The following is a 22964-nucleotide window of genomic DNA, read 5'->3' on the forward strand; positions in this document are numbered from 1 at the left end:
CCTTCCTGCTAAGTCTTGTGTGCCTGCTAAGCCCTTCTGTCCGTGTACCCCTACCTTGGAATTCTCACCCAGCGCCAACCCCCTTCCCCTGCCTCCGTCACTGGCTGCCAAGCTGTCTGTAGGTCGTGCCCATTCCCGTGCCTGGCCCCCAGCCCTTCCTTCCTCGCAGTGTTCGTCCCCAGGCTATGGTCCCAGGGCTAACACCTCCCTCCCTCCCTGGCTTCAACCTCCATTTCTCCCCCACTAATCCATCTTCCCCCTTTCCTACATTTACCCATCGTCTCCCCATTCCCTTCTTTGAGAACACTCCTCGATATGGACTCTAGATCGGCCTTGTCCGTTAATAACTGAGTGAGGTTTGAGTCACAAATCCCTTATGCACTCAGCAAGCATTGCCTGTGTACCTGCTAGATGGCCTGGCCCTACACAGGACCTTTGAGATCCAGGGAGACGGCCCAGAACTTGGCCTCGGGATACTCCAGGCAGGGCAGAAGCTTCATCGAGCATATGTAAAGAACGCAACAGAGCAAGAGAAGGGTTTGCTTTGGGTGGGGCTGGGGACTGAATCTTCAGTGACGAGTAGGGAGATTGGTCAGGTGGACAAGGTTGAAAGGCATTCCAGGCAGAAGGAAATGCCTGTGCAGCCATGCAGAGCAGAAACCAGTACCAACCAGTCTGGGCAGCCCAGGAGGGTTGGACCACCTGGCGCCATGAAGCAGGAGACTGTCCTGAGCAAGGCTGGAAAAGGGGGTGGGGGTGGCAGGTTAGGAAGGCTGGGCTCCTTATCAGCACGGGAGAGAGCTGTGCATTTTTGCCTGCTGGAAAGCTCCCTCTGCAGGCCTTTTGGAAGGAGTACGACAGAGGAGACCTGGGAAAGGCTCACATATCCCAAAGGTGCATTCTCCACCAATTGTGACCCTTTAGGATGAGCCAGGCTCCGCCATCCCATCACCTTCCACCACTCCTGCCACCTCGCACTGCCAAGGGCCATTTCTCTTGCCACATGAAAGACAGGCAGAAGCTTCTCTTCTGGTTGCCCATCTCCTGCAGCTCCAGCACACAAGCAAGTCCTCTATTTTCATTTCTACTGCTGTGTCACCATCCATACCCCCTCCTAATCCCCCCGCCTTCAGCTCATGGCCCAGTAAAGAAACTAGTGAATGAAATAAAGGTGCTTGACTCACTTCCTAATCCCGTTTTATAGTGTTGGAGACCGAAGCAAAGAGTTGGCTTAACTGGCCTGGATTAGCTTCTGACAGCTACCGTAATAGATGCCACAGCCTTACTGGCTTCAAACAACACAGATTTATTCTGTTTTAGTTCTGGACGCCCAAAGTCCAAAAGCCGGTCTCACGGGGCTAAAATCTGGGTGTTGGCAGGGCTGCCTTCCTTGTGGGGGATCCACAGGGAAAATCCATCCCCCCTGCCTTGCCCAGTGACTAGCAGCTGCCTGCATCCCCCGGCTGGTGGCTCCTGCTTCCATGTCCAAAGCCAGCAGCAAAGCTTTCTTCCATTCTCTCTCTGACTCTGACCCTCCTGGCTCCCTCCCACAAGGACCCTTGTGATGACATCGGGCTGTGCGGATAATCCAGGATAACCTCCCCATCTCCAGGTCCCTAATTTAATCCCACCTGCAGTGTCCCTTCTGCTGTGCAAAGTGACATCTTCATAGTTTCCAGGGATGAGGATGTGGACACCTTTGCAGGCCGTGATGCTGCCCACCACGTGGCCTTTCTACTGTCCCCTTGAGCTTCTCAATCCCAGGAGTCCGTGAGCATCCGCTGTCACTGACCCATGGCTCTGTCTGTCTTTGTCCTTTCAGAGGAAACGACATTTGAAGCAGGAGTGAAAGTGCAGATTCACAGTCAGTCTGAGCCGCCTTTCATCCAAGAACTGGGCTTTGGGGTGGCTCCAGGGTTCCAGACTTTCGTGGCCACCCAGGAGCAGAGGGTAAGTTTCTGGGCTCCCTGGACCAGTGGTCCTGGGCCTACGCCGGCCACCTGCAGAGGCATGAGGAGGAGAAATGGGACTCCCACTTCTGGAAGGCTCGGAGTCCACTCAAGAGGCCTGAGCAGGGCTGGTCTCGGGACAGGGGCTCACGTAGAAATTGGAGAAAGATATCAGCTAGACTCTGTAACCCAACTACCACGTACCACCTGTCGGTTCTTAAAATTGGGTGTGAGAGAAACCCAGCTTACTTTCTTTTTCATTGAATTGGGTGAGGGTTTTTTCCAGAACCTTCTTGGGGGGGTGGAGATCTCTTCAGGGGGAGGGGAAACATTGGAAGCTAAGGGAACCTGCATGACCAGGGCCATGTGTTTCATCACTCATGTTGATACAACTCTGAATGGCCTACAAAAAGGAAAAGAGATGGGGGTGTCATTCTTGTCATAGAGTGTAAGTGGAGGGAAGCCTCTTGCACGGGTTCCTGCCTGCTCTCTCTGACGTCGCACCAGGGAGATGACTGTCCAGCAGGCCACAAGTGCCACATCAACTCTGCATGTCAGGGGAGTGAGGACAGGGAGAGTCTCATGTCTGACGTGGGTTTCACATCTCAGAAGGGAGAACTTGGAAAATTCTCAGTAGGGAGGAGGTCTCAAAGCAGGACTGCAGACAGACACAGGGACACTTTCTTTCTCTTACCTCCTGGTTTGCCTGAAATAAACACCGGAGAGACTCTGAGCCCTAAACCAGATCATCCAAGACAACCTGCCCTGCAAGGCCAAGGCAAAGAGCGAGGTCTGTGAGTGGTGGGAGCACGAGGTCTAGGGGTGAGAAAGGGAGAATCGGGGAGAACAGTGAGGGGGAGGGGGCTGGGAGTCTGGCTGGCCTCCATGGGCCCCAGAGGCTGAGGCAGGTGGAGAGGTCAGAAATGAGCACGCAAGTGTGTGCCAGGTGGGAACCAAGTGGTCAACCAGAAAACCTCATCCTTAAGGATAGAGAAGGAGGGCACGAAGCAGACGACAGGCTGCCAAGCTCAAGGCTGAGGATCTGAGTCGGAAAGGGTGCGAACATAGACTAACAAGTCCAGGCATGCAGACGGACGGGCAGCCCTGGTGAGCCCAGAACCCACTGGCCTGATGGGCTTGTGAGTGCTGCCAACGGTAAGCAAAGCCAGACGCTCGTTAAAGTGACAAGGACAGATTTTAATCGAAAACATGCCGTTGCAGTAGGGACAAGGGTTCAGCACGAACGGAACTCAACTTCCATTTTCACAGAGGTGACTGGGCATCTTAATGGAAACGTGAGGGGAAGGGAGGGGCGCAGAATGGCCTGGGGCAGAGTCAGGGAAGTGAAAAATGGCAGAAAATGAGAAGGGGAGATTGCTTCATGAGAAACCCACCTGGGTGTGCTAACTGGCTCTTGTCAGAGTTAGGCTCCTATCTGGTCACAAAGACAAGGGGACGGATGCCAGGTCTTTAGGTGTTGGCTGGAGCCAATAGTAAATTCTTTTGGCAGGCTTGAGTTTTCTCAGGCAGGGACTTACCCTCCATGAGTGACACTAAAGAAATTTCTGGCCTGAGTGGGAAGCTGGAGCTCAGGACTTCTAAGAACCCTTGAGTCTCTTTCTCCTTCCAAAAGGAGACCGAGGGACTCCCCGCGGTGAGCGGTATGCGGGGACAGCCCATTCCAGGCTTCAGAGAACAAATCTGTTGTTTGCTTTGAAGTGTGTTCTCAGAAAATCAGCCTCATTCATAGCAGTGTTGCTTATGAGTATTCTAACTAATAAGAAGATATTTGCTTAAACATTTTACAAATCTTCAAAGCCTTTCTGCATCATCTCATCTCATCATTTCATTCATATTAATAGAGAAATACAAAAACACATCCCGGAGCTAAATCTAATAATAAATTATGTTTACATGTATATAAAAAAGCATATTCATAGGAAATAAGACTCGAAGGAAACAAGCCAAAATACCCACAGTGGGGGAATTGTGAATGGTTTATTTTCTTTCCTGGGTTTTCCACATGTTTTATAATGTGGTTCTTTGTTTCATTTATTCATTCAGCAAATATTTGCTGAACCCAACTATGAACAATGTGGCGGAGTTACGGTGGTGAACAAAAGAAACCCAGGTTTCTTTTGTTAGTGGTTCCTTTCACAAACAAAAAACAATAATTAAATAATGGGAAGCCGAGTGTAACTTGAGGATTGGTCCCATTTGTGTATTCTCATTCCGCCGTTAGTATCCAGCTGACCCTGGTTCTCAAACACGGCATTTCAGTGATTCTAAGAAGTACAGTTGGCTTTTGAACAACTCGGGCATTAGGGGCACTGACCCTCAGAGAGTCAAAAATCTGCCTATAAGCTTTGACCCCCCCCCCGAAACTGAATTAGTAATAGCCTACTGTTGACCAGGAGCCTTACCAATAACAGAGTCAATTAACACATATTTTGTATGTTCTGTGGGTTACATACCAAAGTCAAGTAAGCTAGAGCAAAAAAAATGCTAAGAAAATCATAGGGAAGAGAAAATACATTTACCGTTTTGTACTATATTTATCCAAAAAAATCCGCATGTAAGGGCACAGACCTGTCTTGTGCTAGAGTCAACTGTGTATTTTTTTCACATTTTAACATTTCTGAAATGGGGATTTGGTTCTCAATCAATTGCATCTTATAGCTAAAATTAGCAGTGCTATTTCTTCCTTGGTGGCATATCAAATCACGGTGCATCCGAGAGTTGCAGCGGCTACAGAGTTCCCCTTCTGGGATTCGGCTGCTTCAGCTCAAAGCTCAGGGGAATCTTGCAAGGCCAGGGGTGACAAGACTGTGGGAGTAGGAGGCCCGTTCCTGGAAAGTTGCTGTGAATCACACTCGGGAAATTGACCCCTGAGTGAGAGCACAAGAAGAGGAACTGGTGACTTAAAGAACCCCTACCATGAATGAATCCCTTCGTGAGTAGGGAAGTCCTTTTGCATGGTAAAAATCACTCCACCTGTGCCAAGTATATACACACCACCTTCAATATCTTTTCATTTTTTTTACTCCGAAAGAGCACACTATTGCGCTGTAACCCAGACCGAAGATGACCGTTTTAAAATCAGTATTTGCGGGGATGCCTGGGTGACTCAGTCAATTAAGCGTCTGCCTTTGGCTCAGGACATGATCCCAGGGTGTTGGGATCGAGCCCCACATCGGACTCTCTGCTCAGCAGGGAGCCTGCTTCTCCCTCTTCCTCCCGCTCCCCCTGCTTGTACTCTCTCTCTGTCAAATGAATAAATAAAATCTTTAAAAAAAGAAAAAAGGAAAAATAAAATAAGTATTTGCCCTAAACCCAGTGAAGCCCAGATACACCCCTGCCTTCCCACACAGCCTGAGAAATGCTCCTCTGACTAGCTCAGCTGCAGAAGGAGCCCTGCATGATCCCAGGACCGCCACCACCACCAGAGACAAGCAGCGGGATGACCCAGTGGAGCGGAGACAGACGCTGGGAGGGAGGAATAGTACCAGTCCCTTCTAACCGAGCACACACCACCCGCCAGGCATCAAGCGAGCGTGACATGCATTATTTGTTAACCCCCCACAGCAGCCCCAAAAAGGAAATAATGTTATCTCCACGTTCCAGACGACAAAACTGCACAGTTCGGTAACTTGCTTAAGGTTGCATAGTAGGGGGACAGCAGGGCTCGGCTTTGAGCCCAGATCTCTCTGTGGAGAGGAAACCAGACGCGGAGCCCAGAGGCCTGGAGTTTAGTCCTAACTGTGCCGCGAGACCCTGGACAATTTGCTTCCCTCCCTGTGCCTCGAGTTTCCCGTGCATGGAACGGAAGGGCTGGGTTAGATGACCTCAAAGGGCCTCCAGCATTAACAGCCTGAAGTCCCTGCCTGCGTCACTCAACTACACAGATGTCACCTGGAGGCTTGGCCAATGGCAGTTTTGCACCCACTCCCTGCTCTGCCAGCTGCTGACTCCCTCCTTCATGCCAGCCGGCGTGGGGTGCTGCTTAGATAAGTCGTGGCAAAGACCTGTGAGACAAGCCCCCTCCCCAGGTCCGGGAGGCAGAACGTGGGTTCCTGCTAGTGAGAAGCAGGAGCTGGGTAAATAGAAGAAAGGTTCTGAGCACGCGCCTCGGTAGCGCCCCTGCCTTAGCTCACACAGAGTGGTCACATGGGTACCCTCCCCAAAACTCTTAAATTCCAGCACTTCCCGTAATCGGTAAAGCCTCAACCCGTAAGAATGGCTTCTGAGACCCTGTTCAACCTGGCCCCGGCCCTCTCTCCAGCTTCGTCTTCCCCTGTGGTTGACCAACGTGCATTGGACATCAGCCAAACTCTCCGTGTTCTTCGATGCCTGCTTCGTGCATTAGCCCCCACTGTTCCCTCTGCCCAGAATCCCTTCCTTATCTTACCTGCTTGGCAAAGGCCTAGTCATACTTCCAAACATTGCTTAAAGATCATGGTCTTTAAGAAGACTTTCTCTGCCCCATCCTCCCCTAAGAAGCAGCTCCATTCAACACTCCATACGTTCATTTACTCCTTCAACAAATACTCCCTGAGCACTTCTTGTGCTGCGAAAATGAATACCAGCAAGACCTGCCCCCAGCCTTGGAGCACTCACAGAACGAAGTGGGTTTGTGGACAGTTTGGTCACACTCCTAAGAGATACAGAAGTCTCCTTGCAGGACCTGCTTCCCCTTGCTCACCACTGATCTTTACATCAGCCTTTTAAGAACTGATTTCTTTAGCCTCCATCAGCCCTTGTCCCACTTTAGACGGGGAGCTCCCTGAGAGCAAGGACCATGCGTCTCGGATTCTATACCATCAGCGCCTTGCTTATATACGAGCTCAGTAAATGTGCATTGTTCAAAGAATGAATGAACTCTGATGCCCAAATCTGTACCCTCTGTTCAAATAGCCCTCAAATGCTGCACTCTAATGCTCTCCCTGCCTCCCCCTTCCCACCCCTGCCAAAATTCCCATTTAAATGGGCCCTGAGGGCCCTCCTTCTCCCCAAGGCTAAGCCAGCCTGTGATAGGGGAAGATATCTGTATCATTCTGGCTACATACTTAGAGACCCTAATCAAACCAAAAGCTCATGAAAGGGGTCCGGGTTGGAGACCATCTGTGTACATGAGAGTGGATGCAACCGACGAGAGGGGCAGGACAGAGCTCTGGGATTTGGGGAGAATTACGTGAGGGTGTGGATGGATGTAGAAGTGCAAAGCTTGGACATTCGTGTGGGAAGAGCCCAAGACCGTCTTCAATTGACATCACCAGTCAGACTCTTTGCCCTAATTTATGGTGATTGCCAATCCTGATGAACTCCTGTCGTGATTTGCTATCAGAAGAGTTTCATCATCTCCCATTCCCTCCTCCAAGAGCTTAGTGGTGATTCTTGTTTTTTAAATATTCAAATATTAATTCAGCCATTATGCCCATACCTCTTGGTAGGTCTGAGAACTAATCTGGAGATCCTGGGTAATCAGTTGGCCACCAGCCCCATTGTTCAGAAAGTTTCCTGGAAAACACAGCCCTGGGTCTGTATTTCGAGGTCTCAGAAATGCCTTGGGGTGCCAGGGTTGGAAAATCACTGGCTGGAGGTATCCCATTCTCACCGAGAACCCCTTTCTCTACCATTTGTTCATTCGCCACTAGGAATGAGAAGGGTTCCAATCCCCAAACCTGGACTCTGTGTTGGTTCCTCACTTGGGCTGTATCCAAAGTGCCATGAGAATGCCCATCGTCATGCCGTACCCGCATTGAGCAGCTGCCCGCTAGCCTGTTTGGGACTGTGAATGAAGGCAAATACAAATACTTGGGTCCTGCTGGACCCAATTAGGTCATTGGCGGGATGTTGTGGGCCCAGCTGGCTCCTGCGGAACCTTAAACCTTTGCCTTTAGTGTAGGTTGGCCACACTTCCAATATTTGGAGGGAATTCTACCATGGCTCACATAGGATCCCCTACCCCACCCCAAATTAATCTCAGCTGTTGGGTGGGGTGCCCCCGTCTGCTCTTGACAGCTCTGCTCAAGCTTCCAGATACAACTTCCTAAGTGACTCTCAAAAGAGAAGACTCATTCATCAATCTGACAGCCAGATCCATGGTCTGTAATACCTGCTTCATGGGCCTCATTAGAAATGGAGGTTTGCCTGTTTGTTTTTTTCCAGGGCAGAAGAGAGAACTTGTTACGCATGCCTTCAGCAACTTCCCAACTGTCAAAGCTGGAGCCACATAAATATGGCAGCCTCCAGCTCTGCTCCAGAAAGCACCAAGGAGGCGCCAGGAGGCAGGATGGCCTGCTGTGGGGCCATTCCCTCCATGATCAACAGGGTACCTTGTTTTCCATAAATAGATAAAAACAAGAACCAACTAAGCATTTACTAGCATAGCTATTTAACCACTTGTTACCACTCAGCCTCTAAAACAGAAATTCTTCCAGATCCCCACATGGTTTTGCCAGTAGTCAGGTTTTCGGCATTTTTACCTACACAATGAGCACCCGCTTTTTTTAAGGTGGAGGTGATGTCAGGGGGTGGAGGAGGGAGAAGAAGGCTTGTTGATTGGCTAGGATAAGCCAGCATCTCAGCTCCGTTGGGGGAATCCCAAAACAAGCCCATATAAAAATACGCTCGTCTCGTAAGAAGATAAAATCGCTCTACCCTGCCTCCCCTCTGCCTTGAGGTCTCTCCTGCTCCTTCCTTCCCTAACAAAGAGCCTCCAAACCATTCTGGAGACTTGCCTCTCCTTCCTCACCTCCCTGAAACTTCCCAGCCCACCTCTAGCACTCCACTGAAACTGTTCTTCATCAAGTGACCTATGAAATCTTTGTGGCCAAAACCCGTCTTTGTTGATAAGGACACTCCCCACTCCTCAGTCATTACCCTACCTGGTTTCTCAGCAGCAGGTAAATTGTTGAAAAGGCCCTCCTGAGACACTCTTCTCTCTGGTCTGATTTCCTTCTTAGTCCCCTTCATGAGCAGTTCTTTCTCTGTTCACCCTTTCAACAGTGGAAGCCCTAGGATGCTGTTTCTGGCCTTTCTCAGACTGCACTCTCCTTGAATGCTCTTGCCCTTGACCATGACTCTCAAATTGCAACTCCCAGCCCAGGTGCTCCTGAACCCCTCCCCACAGAGTCCCGTGGGCATCTCAAATCAACAGTCTAAATGGAACTCCTCCTCTTCCCATCCCTACACCCACACCCCAACACTGCTGCTCTGCCTAAGTCCCTCAACCCTATGAGTGGCCTGAGTACACATATGCACTCCGTGGAAGGTGACCTTGTGCCTCATTCTTCTCGTCTGGAAAATGGGAATGATGACAGTTCCTAGCTCAGAAGCTAACTGGAAGACTCTGTTAATGCCTTCGTGTCGAACACTTCTTGGCATACAGTAAGTGCTCAGTAGAGGCTAGCTATTATTATCCTCCAGCCCGGACACTACTTTAATTCAGTCCTTTGTGATTCCCCACCTGGATAAGAACAGCAGCCTCAGTGGTCTCCCTGTTGCCCATCCAGCCACCCCGCAATCCATTCTCTGCATCAACACGACCTTCGTAAAGTACAGATCTGAGCATCTCCCTTCCTCGTTGCCGGATGAAGCCTGGGAGTCTCCCCACGGCGCTTTCTGCTCTGGCCTCTCCACACCCCAGCCTCCCACACAATGCCCCAGCTACCCCAAACCCGTGGGTGGTTATTCCCAAGCACCACGTGTTCTCTCCGCCCTCTCCCTGCCAGCAACATCCCTCCTGCCCTTTTTTTACCTGACCCATATGTGTCCTTCGAGATTCAGCTCAAATGTTACCTCCTCCAGAAGGCCGTCCTGAGAGTATTCTGTGTGAATCTCTCGCATTAAATTTATACATTATAATCATCTGTTTACTTATCTTTCTCCCCTACCAGATTGTGAGCTCTTTGAAAATCCGATTCTCTTGGTTCTGTTCTTTATATTTCAGTATTCTGCATGGTGTCTTACATGCAGAGGATGCTTGATAAATTGTATTGAATGGGATGAATGAGTAAATGAATGTATGAAAGAGAGAGAAGGAGCCTACTTTATCACGCTATTCTCCTGCTTATACTCATCGATGTCTTTCCAGAAGCAGAATAAAGTCCAAATTCCACATCCCAGTTCCAGCTATCACCTTTCCCAATGGTTACATGCCACTGCGCTCTGGCAGCCGCCCTCTGATCCACACATTGCCCCCCATGGGCCTTGAGCCTTCCTGCCCCACTCCTTGCTCCTTTCCTGCTGACTCACTCACTTATGGAACATGTGCTATGTGCCCAGCTCTGTGTTAGGCATGAGTGATACCACAGTGAACAGGACTGACCTGATTCTTCTCAGACAGAAGAACCTTCTAGTCTAGCAAGAGAGGCAGACACTCGCAGGCACTCAAATAATCAATCACAGATTAAAAGCTCTATGTGTCTGTGTAATATGCCCCCGATATACTTTAAACTTCTTACGGGAAAATATCAGCTCTTATAATTACTAGATGGAAGGATGGATGGGTGAAATATTGTAGAATGATCTCTGAGGTCCACCTTCAATAATTTACAGTCCATACAAGCTCTTGTTAGCTTCCAGATTTGATGTAACTGAGTTAAACAGTCTTTAACACTAGGAACTAAAAAAAGAAAAAGTCCCTTTACTGAGTGCATGGAGAAAAGAGATTAGCCAGAAATGGTACGCAATGACATGGCAGCCCCGGCTGGAGTCCAAAGTCTAGACCTTCTGTGGTGCCCACCCTCACTAGCACCCATCAGCGCAGAACTCACTGCTCCTGGACCCTCTCTGCCCTGGCTCTGACATCAGAAGCCAGTTGCTTATCTCTCAGTGGCTTATGTCCTCCTTGGACCCTTGCAGAGGAAAGGAGGCTCTAATGTCTATTGACTGACCCGCTTTATCTTACTCAGGAGACAAGTTAATAAATCAGAATATTCTTTAGTTGGGTCCAGCTACCCAGTACACCACATTATCTTCTGATTCTCAAGCAGCTTGCTATCTGAACTCTGAACAGTGTGGCCTTGGTTTCTGATTTTTTTTTTTTTTAATAAGGGGCAAAAAAAAAAGAAAAGAAAAAAACCTCTGTAGAGGACACTTGCATACACAGGCTGAAAGCCATCTCCTCTTTTTCTTGCCAACTGGGAAAGTTAGATAATCAAAACACATCTTTTAGAAATATCAACCATGATGCATGAAGGAAGGAAGGCATTTGAACAGCCCTGCGGACTGTTACACCGTCTTGACAAAGGCAGAGGAAGAGAGGCTTGGAAAAGACATCTCTTTCCTAGTTCTCCCCTCCTCCTGCACTCTTGAAAACAACTGTTGCCCAGGGATAGAGAAGTCCCTGCATTTGTCCCTGCATTGAAGCCCCAGGAATCATTCGCGGTGGGCTAATAAATCTTAGCGCTAATCTGTTAGACTGCTCTAGCCCCAAAGCGTCTCTGGTCCCTCGCCTACTGAGATTTCACTCTCTCTTTCTTGAGCGTTGAAAACATCTTAACAACAGCTAGCTGGCTATTCATATAATATAACATAATTAATATAAATTTACATAATAACACAAGTTATTTGCATCATTGTTCTAGCCAATGAGAGTATGCCTTTTGAGGGCCAAGGCTCTGAAACAAGGGGCACAGAGTCTTACGCTGTAAATCAGTGAATGAGGGAGCTGCAGACTTAATCGATATTGGTTAATGGATTGCTCCAAACCCTGCAGCACATCCTGTTGGGGGAACCAAAAAATCCTTCCAAAACGAGAGTCACGTGTCCTTGATTTATCAGTTTTACGTTTTGAGATGGCACTCAGAGTCCTTAGAATGGGGCCTTTGACACAGTCGGGTGGCAGAGGACAGGAATATGGCATTTGGCCAAAGCCTGTAGGAGAGCCAAGGGGATCTGCAAAAGGACCAAGCAGAAGGAGAGGGAGACCCCAGCAAAGAAGCCACCCGTCCCTGCAGAGGGCAGACGAGGCAGCTGTTGAGAGTGTAAACTGGTAGAGCTTTTAGGCCAGGGAGGTGGGTGGGGACTTGGCAGGATCCATCCAAGTAAAAAAACATGCATCCCCTTCAATCTAGCAATTTCTGTCCTATAGAAATACTTAACAATGTACCCCAAGAAGCCTGGATAAAGATTTTTTTCTGCAGCATTGTTCGCAAGAGCAAATAATTGGAAACAACTTAAATGTTCATCAATAGGAAGATGATTTTGCATCTGCATCCCGCCCCCCCCCTGCAACATTTAAAGAGGGTAAGAAAGACCTGGGGGTCCCTTGGGGAAAATTTCCAAGACATATTGGTGAGAAAAGCAACTTACAGCACAATACAGGCAGTTTGGTCCCATTTGTATTAAAAATACTCACATGCTAAACTGAACTCTGTATTTATAAATGCACACGTATGCAAATAGCACACAGAAAAATTCTGGAGAGGTGCATGCCCTACTGAGAGCTGCTCAGAGGAAGGCAAAAGAATTGAGTATGCAAGATTTTCCGCTTTTTCTGGATGCCTAGCATATTTATAACATCGGTGCATTTGTGTATTCATGTATTACTTGTGCAATTTTTTAAGGACATGCAGAATACAGCTATTTACAAATGTGTTTTATTGTTTGGACCCGGCATTTAACAGACAGACGGGCTCGTATAAAGAGGGGTGGGGGTCTGCTCCCTGCAGCCAGGGACAGCTTCCTCTCCGGGCTGGTCCTGCAACACCTTCCCCGGCGGGCAGCCCCCGCCAGACCCTGCTTCTGCTCCCAGCACGTGCAGATGCCCTAGGGAAAGGCCTGCAGCTCCGAAGTTTCCCTTTTAGGGGGAAAAATTTTTTTGTAAAGATTTTTGTCTGTTTTTGAAGTTAGTTTAAAAGGAAAAAGTACCACACACACACACACACACACACACACACACACACACTCAGGTCTGGGACCAGAGTGCACGGTTCCCAGAGATCATTAAAGAGCACGAGCCCAGAACACATCAGTCCTCCATCCAGGTGGGACACATTTAATGAGCTAATGATTGGATTGAGCTGGTTAGGTGAGATTAGATGGACAGGTGTCCTTAACCATCCCATGGCTCCTGAAGTTGCACTCTGCCCCTCTCTCCCTCTGGTCCTCAAGCCTGGCTGCCTCACGGGGATCTCACCCTCCCCCTGCCCACTCCGGAGACCATCGGCACTTTCATTTGTTGCAAGTCTGTCTTTGGGACTGAGATTTACCCTTTGTGTGCCCCAGCTCCTGTCCCAGGGACCAGTATATAATAGGGGCTCAGGCAGTGTTTCTTACATTGAATTGAACTGATCTGAGCCCTCCCAAACCTCCACCAAAAGGCCTGAAAGGAGCCAGCAGCAGAGACAGCTTGGCCTGGATGGGAAACGTCCCCCACCTCCGGGCTGGTCAGGCTGCTCCTGAGGCTAAGCCCCAGACCAGCCCCATCCCCAAGGCCGCTGCTTCTGGGACCCAAAGAGGGCAGCATGGCAGGGGACACTGTGATGCACAGTGCTGGCAGATGGAGGACAGGAGCTTGAGTTCAGCCACATTTAGAACCTCAGAAGGAGCACATGCAGGGACACCCTTTCTGAGGGACACAGCCTCGGAAGAGACATCGGTGTGCAGACAAGTCTTTAAGAAATCCTAACTGATATTTATTGAGTCCAGAACCTTTCTAAGTGTATCATATCTGTTATCTTAGGTATGCCTCTCAAATGGAATAAGGTAGAAGTCATTGGAAACCAAGTTATAGGAAATCAACCTGGAGCACAGAAAAGTGAAGAAACCTGTCCGAGGACACAGAGCCAGGAGGTAGTTCAGCCTGGAACTGGGGTCAGTTTGACACCAAAGCCTTGGGCTCCCGTCATTTGGAAATACTGCCTTCCGTTGCCCTGGGCTGCTCTGCTTCTCTTCTGGCCAAGAGAACAGGACAGGCTCTGAGGAACTCAGAGAGGGAGAAACCAAGACACGGGGGAGGTCTCCCCCTGGGCAGGGGCTGTGGGAAGCCCTAGGTGCAGGAGAAGGAAGGCCAGCTCCAGAAATGGAAAATACTAGAAGGCTAGGGAGAGGGGAGGGGGCCATACAGACATGTTCAGCACAGGCACGGCACGTCCAAAGTGGATGTAGAGAGGGGCAGGACAGGCACAGACAGGGGAAGGAGCCAAGGGCAGCTGCCGCCATGAGTCCCGGGGGCCGTGTTTCTGTTTGGCTTCTTTCCACGAAGATCGTAATATATGCTTATTGGAGAAAATCGGTGGGGGACAGAAAAGTAGTAAAACATAACCCATAGAACTCCCACTTAGTGGAAGGAATGGTTATGCACTTGACATCTTTCCTTGCATTTTCTCTCTGTATACTTTATCGTTCGTTTCTGCTTCCTTAGGGCTCTTGGGGTGGCAAGGAGCAGATCGCCTCAGAGGCTCACTCAGGAACGGGTCTGGCTGCTGAAGGCTGCAGAGGGGCTGCAGACAGACACACGGCAAACACAGCACGTCTAGTCTCCTGCCCGCTGAGAGCCTGAGCCAATGAGCTGCTTCCTCTGCTTCCAACATAAGTGTGGCTCCCTGCACTCCCCCCTCCCCTCTCTCCTTGTCTCCCTCCCTCTCCCTCCCTCCTCCTTTCTTCCCCCTCTCCCTCTCTCCTTCCTTCTTCCTCCTTTCCCCTCCCTCCCTCCTTCTCCCGCCCTCTCCCTCTCTCTCTGTGTCACTCCTTTCAGAGACCACAAATGAACAATGGTGTCTTCGTGTGGCTCTCTCTCTGCCCCCACCTCTCTCTCTCTCTCTCCCTCATCATTCTTTCTTCTTTCTCCTTTCAGAGGCCACAAGTGATGTCTCTTCACCTCCCTATCCTCTCTCTGCGGACAGGACCCCAACCCTTGTACATTTGCACCTGGTTTTGCCTCCTTGTAACGCCAGCTTGCGCCAAGCCCACGGTGCTTGAGCCAAGCCCACAGTGGCCAGGCCTTCTCAGTAGGGCACTGGGTGAGCCCAGTGGACCCAGGCCACAAGTTCCCACAGTCAGTGCTAGTGCAGTGTTCACTGGATTCTGATGCTGCTTTCTCCTTCCGCCCCTCCACCTCATTTCCCACAGACACCTGTAACATTGTCAGAGTCCCATCATGGTTCACTGGGTGCAGCTACCAAAGTCGACTCCATCCTTCCTTGTTCTTAGACCCTCGGCACCAGGTATGACGGTGGTCCTGAGTAAGCACCAGGCACCAGCTACCTCCTCACAACCACCCTGTGAGATAGGCTTCCTTGTGCCCGTTTCACAGAGAGGGAAATGAAGGCTCAGTGGTAGACAGATGCAGTTTGAATGCAGACCTTTGAGCTTCTTTCTACTTCCCCACCCTGTATCTGAGCTCACAGGCGTCCCAAGGGGCCAGATCCTTTGACCAATCCTTGTGGGCAGGATTCCTGCGAACCAAGAGGAAATAAGACCCTCTATTATAGAGAATTCATTTCAGAACCCCGCATCCCTTCCTAATGCCAGCTTCTCTTTGAATGTAATGGATGTTGCTTTACTTTATAAGCTTTTAAGAAGCCACTTAATGATAGCAACCTACTTCCTGATAGGTAGCAAACATTGCTATTATACGGCTATTCCCCTAGGCTTATCCATTTCTTCAATCGGTCCTAGCAGAAATAGGATGAGTCACTGTTGAAATTTTCCAAGGAAACACTCTCCTATTTTGTCCACACGCCATAGCAACAGTCAAAAACCACAGGACTGTGCGTACACACCATGCATCGAGGCAGGACAGGGGCCCGCCTGGGGCTGCATTCGCTGCGGCACGGCTTTCCCGTGTGTTTTTGAGCAGGGGACTGGACTATTCATCCTCTTCCCAGCGGGGAAATGCATATGTCCTTACAGATGAGGCAGGAAGGCTGAGATCTCTGCCTTGCTACAAGCGAGAGAAGAAGCAGCAATACAGCCCCAGCGTGGAGGAGAGAGGCCCCGGTCATAGTCATGACTCTGCCATTCATTCTTAACACAGCCATGGGCTGCTCAGCATACCACTTTGAGCCTTGGACTCTACCTGCCTAATGGGTGAATAATGTCTGCTCATCTCATTTGGCTCTTGACAGAGTCGGGCTGGGTAATAACCATGCAAGTGCTTCACTCATGAAGCGACTGCATCACTCTTTCTGGTTGGAGAAGCAACGCCGCAGGGTAGAGTCACGTACACCTGATTCGAATCTGTTCTTTACTCAGGAAAAGCACGCACCCCCTGGCCTTGAGATGGCTTGTGGTGGGGGCAGCAGAGGCTCTGGCTCCGGCTGCCAGATACAGTAACGGAATGGGTTTATCCTCTCATCCAAAACAGCCAAAAACCCAAAAAATACATGGACAACAGTTTTCAAGAGTACTGAATATTAGACAACAAAGAACAGCGATCCCAGAGAGCTAGGAAACAAAACAGTGAGCTCTCTGACTGCCCCAGCTTATATCTTTCAAATTCTCCAGGCCACAGTGTGTAGAGGGGCCCCGGAAGAGCCCCGTGGACTCCCTGAGTTGAGGACACATTGAGTCCTGGACGACCAAGGCAACTAGAGTTCACAGGACAGAGTACCGATAAGGAAAGAACCACGAGAGGTCCAAAGATCTATAGAGCATCCCCCCCCCAGAATTTAGGTTTCTTACTGGGCTGTGCATATGAGGAAACTACCCAGGGCCAGGCAAAGAGTGAGCTGAGAGTCCTCGGGGGAGCAGTGCACAGCACTCACACAGAGCTGGGGTTGCTGCCTGGAAACACGAATAACTCACGGCACATTGTGGGGGGGGGGGTCCACAGGGGTCTTTCATCAGTAGTAGCAAATAATTAGCGCTAGACTAAAACTGCCCTGCTTCCATCTAACAAACGCTAAAGCAAATCCCAAAGGGTCAACTAAATTGTGTCCTAGAGCAAAGCTCAGGAAAATTTACAGAAATGCAGAAATATCTGACACCCAACGTGACAGTATTCACAATGTCTGACACTCAGTCAAATACTACCAGGCATGCAGAGGCGGGAAAATACAATCTATAATGAGGAAAATGATCAATCCATTGAAACCAACCCAGACCTAACACATGTGAGAAATAGCCAGGAAGAACATTAAAACAGTTATAACTAAATCCCATATGTTCAAAGTATGGACCTGGAATATATTTTTTAAAAAGACCCAAATTGAGCTTCTAGAGATAAAATCTACAATGTCTGAAATGAAAAATATGCCAGAGGGGATTGACCGCAAGTTAAACACTGCAGAGGAAAAGATTAGTTAACTGGAAGAAATGGTAATGAAACAGAACAAAGAATTTTTGAAACGGAGAGTATCAGTGAGCCATGGGACAACTTCAAGTGGCCTAGCATATGTGTTTTGGAGTTTTTGAAGAAAGGGGAGGGGCAGAAAAAGTATTTGAGCAAATGATGCCCACATCCTTTCCAAATTTGGTGAAAACTATAAATCCACAGATCTGAACAACTCAACGAACCCCGATACCAAGAGACATGAAGAAAACTGCACCAGAATCACTCAAAATCAGTAAAAAGAGAAAATCTTCAGAGCATCTGGAGAAAAATAACTCATTGCATATAGAGAAACAAAGATAAAAATGACAGTAGCTTTTTCATCAGCAAGAAATCCACGTGAGAGGACAGTGAGGCGTATCTTCATACAGAAAGAAGAAAAAAACTGTCAATCAAGAATTGTATACCCAGTGAAAATATCTTCCAAAAAACAAAGGCTTTTTCAGACATGTAAAAGCTGAAAGTCCAGTGGCTCTCATACATACACCAGCCCTGTATTGCAAGACATAGTAAAGAAAGTCCTTTAGGCAAAAGGAAAATGATACCAAATAGAAATATAAATCCCCAGAAAAGGAATGAAGACCACCAGATATGGTAACTACTTTGGTAAATATATAAGATTTCTTTCTGATCATTTACATTTATTTAAAATGCAACTGACCGCTACAATAATAAGAATGTATTATGAATTTTTTTATCATATATGTATAAGTAAAATGAATGCCAGCAATTGCATAAAAGCCAAGAGAGGAGAAAACGAAGAATAGTGTTACAAGGTCCTTACACTACATATGAAGTGTTATATATTCGCTGGAAGGTAAACAGTGATAAGTTAAACATGTACCCTATAAACCCTATAGCCACCACTAAAATATCAAAACAAAAAGTTATAGCTAAGAACCCAGCAAAGATATAAACCTACTTAATTAGCCTAATAGGAGGCAGAACATGTAGGGAAGGGAGAAAGAGAACAAATGGGACCAAAAGAGCACGTAGAGCAAGATGATAGACTTACATGTAACATGTCAGGAAGCACACTACACAGAAACGGTCTAAGAACCACAGTTAAAAGGTAGGTTGTCAGACCGACTAAAAAAGGAAATCCGAGTGTATACTAGTTACAAGAAAAATGAACTATAAAGGTACAAACAGAAGAAAACATGCATGCCATAGTCACACCGATCAAAAGAAAGTTTGGAATGACTATACTAATATCAGACAGAGTAGATTTCAGAGCCAATAGTATCATCAAAGATCAAGAAGGCTATTTCATAATCGTGAGAGTGTCGATTCCGCAAGAAGACACGACAGTCCTGAACATGCACGCACCTAATAGAAAGCTTCATAAACGCATCATACAACAAACACTGATGGATCCACTAAGAGACAAATCCACAATCATAGTTGGGGATTTCGAAACCCCTCTCTCAATAATTGATAAGACAATTGACAGAAAAGCAGCAAGGCTGTAGAGGGTTTGACCAGCACTATGAACCAAGTTGACCGAATGGACATTTATGCAGCACTCTCAGCACCAATGGCAAAGCACACTTTCTTTTCAAGTACACACAGGACATTTGCCAAGATGGACCACATCGTGGACCATAAAACAAATTTCAATAATGTTAAAAGGATTCAAGTCATACAAAGTGTGTTCTCTGATCATAATGGAATTAAATTAGAAATCAATAACAGAAAGAGAGCTGAAAAATCCCCAAATATTTAGAAGCTAAATAACATACTTCTAAATAATCCATGAGTGAAAGAAGAAATCAGAAGGGAAATTAGAAAGTACTGTGAACGGAATAAAAATGGAAGTCTAACATGTAAGAAATTTCGGATGCCAGTAGAGCAGCACTAGAAAGGAAATTTATAGAATTAAATGCCTATATTAGAAAAGGAAGAAAAGTCTCAAATTAATAACCTCAGCTTCTGTGTTAAGAAGCCAGAAAAAGAAGAGTAAATTAAACTAAAAGTAAACCCAAAAGGCTTTGAGAGTTGAGATGGCAGAGAAGTAGGGGGACCCTAAGTTTATCTCGTCCCTCAAATACAACTAGATAGTTATCGAATCATCCTGAACACCCAGGAAATCAACTGGAGGTCTGAGAAAACAAATACTGCAGGTCTACAAGTAGAAAAACAACCATTTGGAAGGCAGGAGGTGCGGAGACTTAAACCTGGTGTCGAGGATACGGCAGCGGGTAGGAGGCCTGCTTAAGGAGGAGACTGCAAGGTGTGATAAGCAGTGGGGTGCAAAATCAGAACTTTCAGAAGTCTGCTACACTGGGGGACGTGCCTGGCTCAAAGGTGCTCAGGTGGTGAAGCAGGGCGGAATCTCCACTGTGACAGCGTGGTCCGAGGATCCCCTGGGTTACGAGAAGAACAGGTGGTACCTAAATAATGCACCGTTCCCAGGCCCAGGAGCAGGGAAGCCAGCTGAGAACAGCGAGTCTAGATGTCGGGTTTCTGCTCTGTGTTGCCATAAACAGCAAACCGCTGCACAGTCAAGCCACCGCTTTCCTGGATCGGGTCCAGCAAAAGGCAGAAGCCTGGGGAGACCCTCGGTGGAAGGAACAGCACGGTCTGTGCCGTGGGAGTCCCTAAAATTTGGAGTTTTGAAACTCAGCTGTGTGCCTGAGATAAAAACGCTCAGTCACAGGCCCCGTGAACACAGAGTTCTGACAGAAACCGGGGAGACAAGAGTGATTGATTGCTCTTCTGTGAGGACTCACTGGAGAGTGGAGGACATGAATTTTCAGCTCCAGGGTTAGAGAAAGAAGCGCCCATATTCATCCCGCCCATCAATGCCCAAAGCCTTCAGAGAGCAAAACAGCGCCACCTAGTGCGGGCTGGAGCCGCTTACACGGAGTCTTGCCTCTGGGCACGGGAGGTCCATTTCCACTAGAGCAAGTCCACCTGAGAATCAGCGCAACAGGTCCCTCCCCCAGAAGCACAAATAACTCACTCCCACCAGGTTTACAGATCATAGAGGACTGAAAAGCTTCAGCTCTAGGGGAAAATAGTATCTAGCATCCTTTGTACTTTTATTCTTCAGTTTTTTATAATTTTTTTCAGTTATTTTCTTATTTCTTTCAATTCTTTTTTTAATTCTTTTTTAATTTTTATTTTATATATACTTCATATATTTTTATTTTTTGTTTCCTTTCATTGTATTTTATTATATATATTTTATATATATTTATATATCATATATATATATATATATATATCTTATTTTGGGATCTAGTTTCTTTTAACAAGCAGAACAAAACACACCCAGGATCTAGGTTTTTTGTCTTGTTGTTGTTGTTGTTGTTATTGTTCTTTTTTCTTTTTCTTTCTTCTTTTCTTTTCTGGACAAAATGACAAGATGGAGAAATTCACCCCAAAAGAAAGAACAGGAGGTAGTACTCACAGCCAGGGATTTAATCAATATGGATATAAGTAAGATATCTGAACGAGAATTTAAAACAACCATTATAAGGATATTAGTTGGGCTTGAAAAAAGCACAGAAGACACTAAAGAATCCTTTACTGTAGAGATAAAAGAACAAAAATCTAGTCAGGCTGAAATTAAAAATGCTAAAACCAAGATGCAGTCCCAAGTGGAGGCCATAAAAATGAGGATGAACAAAGCAGAAGAGTGAATCAATGACATAGAAGATAAAATTATGGAAAAGAAAGAAGCTGAAAAGAAGAGGAAAATAAAACTATTAGATCACAAAGGTAGACTTAGGGAACTCAGTGATTCCATAAAGCAAAATAATATATGTATTATAGGAGTCCCAGAAGAGGAAGGGCAAGAAAAGGGGACAGAAGGTTTATTTGAACAAATTATAGGTGAGAACTTCTCTAATTTGGGGAAGGAAACAGGCATTCAAGTCCAAGAGGCACAGAGAACTCCCCTCAAAATCAACAAAAATAGGTCAACACCACAGTATATTATAGTGAAACTTGCGAATTACAAATATAAAGAAAAACTCCTGAAAGCAGCTCAGGAAAAGAGGTCCTTAACCTATAAGGGTAGACACATAAAGCTAGCAGCAGACCTGTCCACAGAGACCTGGCAGGCCAGAAAGGACTGGCATGATATATTTAGCATGCTAAATGGGAAAATATGCAGGCAAGAATACTTTATCCAGCAAGGCTGTCATTCGGAATAGAAGGAGAGATAAAGAGTTTCCAGGACAAACAAAAACTAAAGGAATTTGTAAACACTAAACCAGCCCTGCAAGAAATATTAAAGGGGACCCTTTGAGTGGAAAGTCCAAATGTAACAAAGACTAGAAAGGAACAGAGATAATCTACAAGAACAATGATTTTACAGGTAATACAATGGCACTAAATTCATAGCTTTCAATAATTACTCTGAATGTAAATGGACTAAGTGCTCCAATTAAAAGACATAGGGCATCAGAATGGATTAAAAAAACAAGACCCATCAATATCTGCTTACAGGAGACTCATTTTAGACCCAAAGACACCTCCAGATTGAAAGTGAGGGGGTGGAGAACCATTTATCATGCTAATGGACATCAAAAGAAAGCTGGAATAACCATCCTTATATCAGACAACTAGATTTTAAACCAAAGACTATAAAAAGAGATGAGGAAGGATATTATATCATAATAAAGCGGTCTATCCAACACGAAGATCTAACATTTGTAAATATTTATGCCCCTAACTTGGGAACAGCCAAATATATAAATCAATTAATAACAAGCTTTAAAAAAACTCATTGATAATAATACAATAACATTAGGGGACTTTAACACCCCACTCACAGTGAACAGATCATCTAAGCAGAAGATCAACAAGGAAATGAGGGTCTTGAATGACACACTGGACCAGATGGACTTCATGGATATATTCAGAGCATTTCATCCTAAAGCAACAGGATAACCAGGTGATGGGTATTAAGGAAAGCACGTTGTGATGAGCAGTGGGTGTTATACACAACTAATGAATTGTTGAACACTACATCAAAAACTTATGATGTACTATATGCTGACTGAACATAATTTTTAAGAAAATATTAGGGCAGAAATCAATGATAAAGAAAACAAGAAAACAGTAGAACAGAGCAACAAAACTAGGAGCTGCTTCTTCGAAGGAATTAACAAGATTGATAAACCCCTAGCCAGACTTATCAAAAAGAAAAGAAAAAGACCCAAATAAATAAAATCATGAATGAAAGAGGAGAGATCACAACCAATACTGAAGAAATACAAACAATTATAAGAGAATATTATGACCAATTATATGCCAACAAATTAGGTAATCTGGAAGAAATGGACAAATTCCTAGAAACATATAAACTATCAAAACTGAAACAGGAAGAAATAGAAAATCTGGACAGACCCATAACCAGCAAAGAAATTGAATCAGTAATCAAACATCTCCCAAATCACAAGCATCCAGGGCCAGATGGCTTCCCAGAGAAATTCTCCCAAACACTTAAAGAAGAATTAATACCGATTCTTCTGAAACTATTCCAAAAAATAGAAATGGAAGGAAAACTTCCAAACTCATTCTATGAGGCCAACATTACCTTGATCCCAAAACAAGATAAAGACCCCACTAAAAAGGAGAATTACAGACCAATATCCCTGATGAAGATGGATGCAAAAGTTCTAAACAAGATACTAGCTAATTGGATTCAACTGTACATTAAAAGGATTATTTACCATAACAAAATGGAATTTATTCCTGGGCTGCAACGTGGTTCAACATCC

At 46.5% G+C, this 22964-nt stretch overlaps 1 protein-coding gene across 2 annotated transcripts in view; it reads left to right on the forward strand.

Annotated features, from left to right (window-relative positions):
* Positions 1 to 22964, forward strand: part of ASIC2 (acid sensing ion channel subunit 2) — a 1007421-nt gene that overhangs the window by 938844 nt on the left and 45613 nt on the right. For both annotated transcript variants that reach the window (XM_008695389.1, XM_040640998.1), the window contains exon 3: positions 1823 to 1950. In XM_008695389.1, coding sequence (XP_008693611.1) covers positions 1823 to 1950 — 128 coding nt within the window. The remainder of the gene's footprint in view (positions 1 to 1822; positions 1951 to 22964) is intronic.

This window comes from Ursus maritimus, unplaced genomic scaffold (assembly GCF_017311325.1).
Source record: "Ursus maritimus isolate PB19 unplaced genomic scaffold, ASM1731132v1 scaffold_24, whole genome shotgun sequence".
In the NCBI taxonomy this organism is placed as follows: domain Eukaryota; kingdom Metazoa; phylum Chordata; class Mammalia; order Carnivora; family Ursidae; genus Ursus; species Ursus maritimus.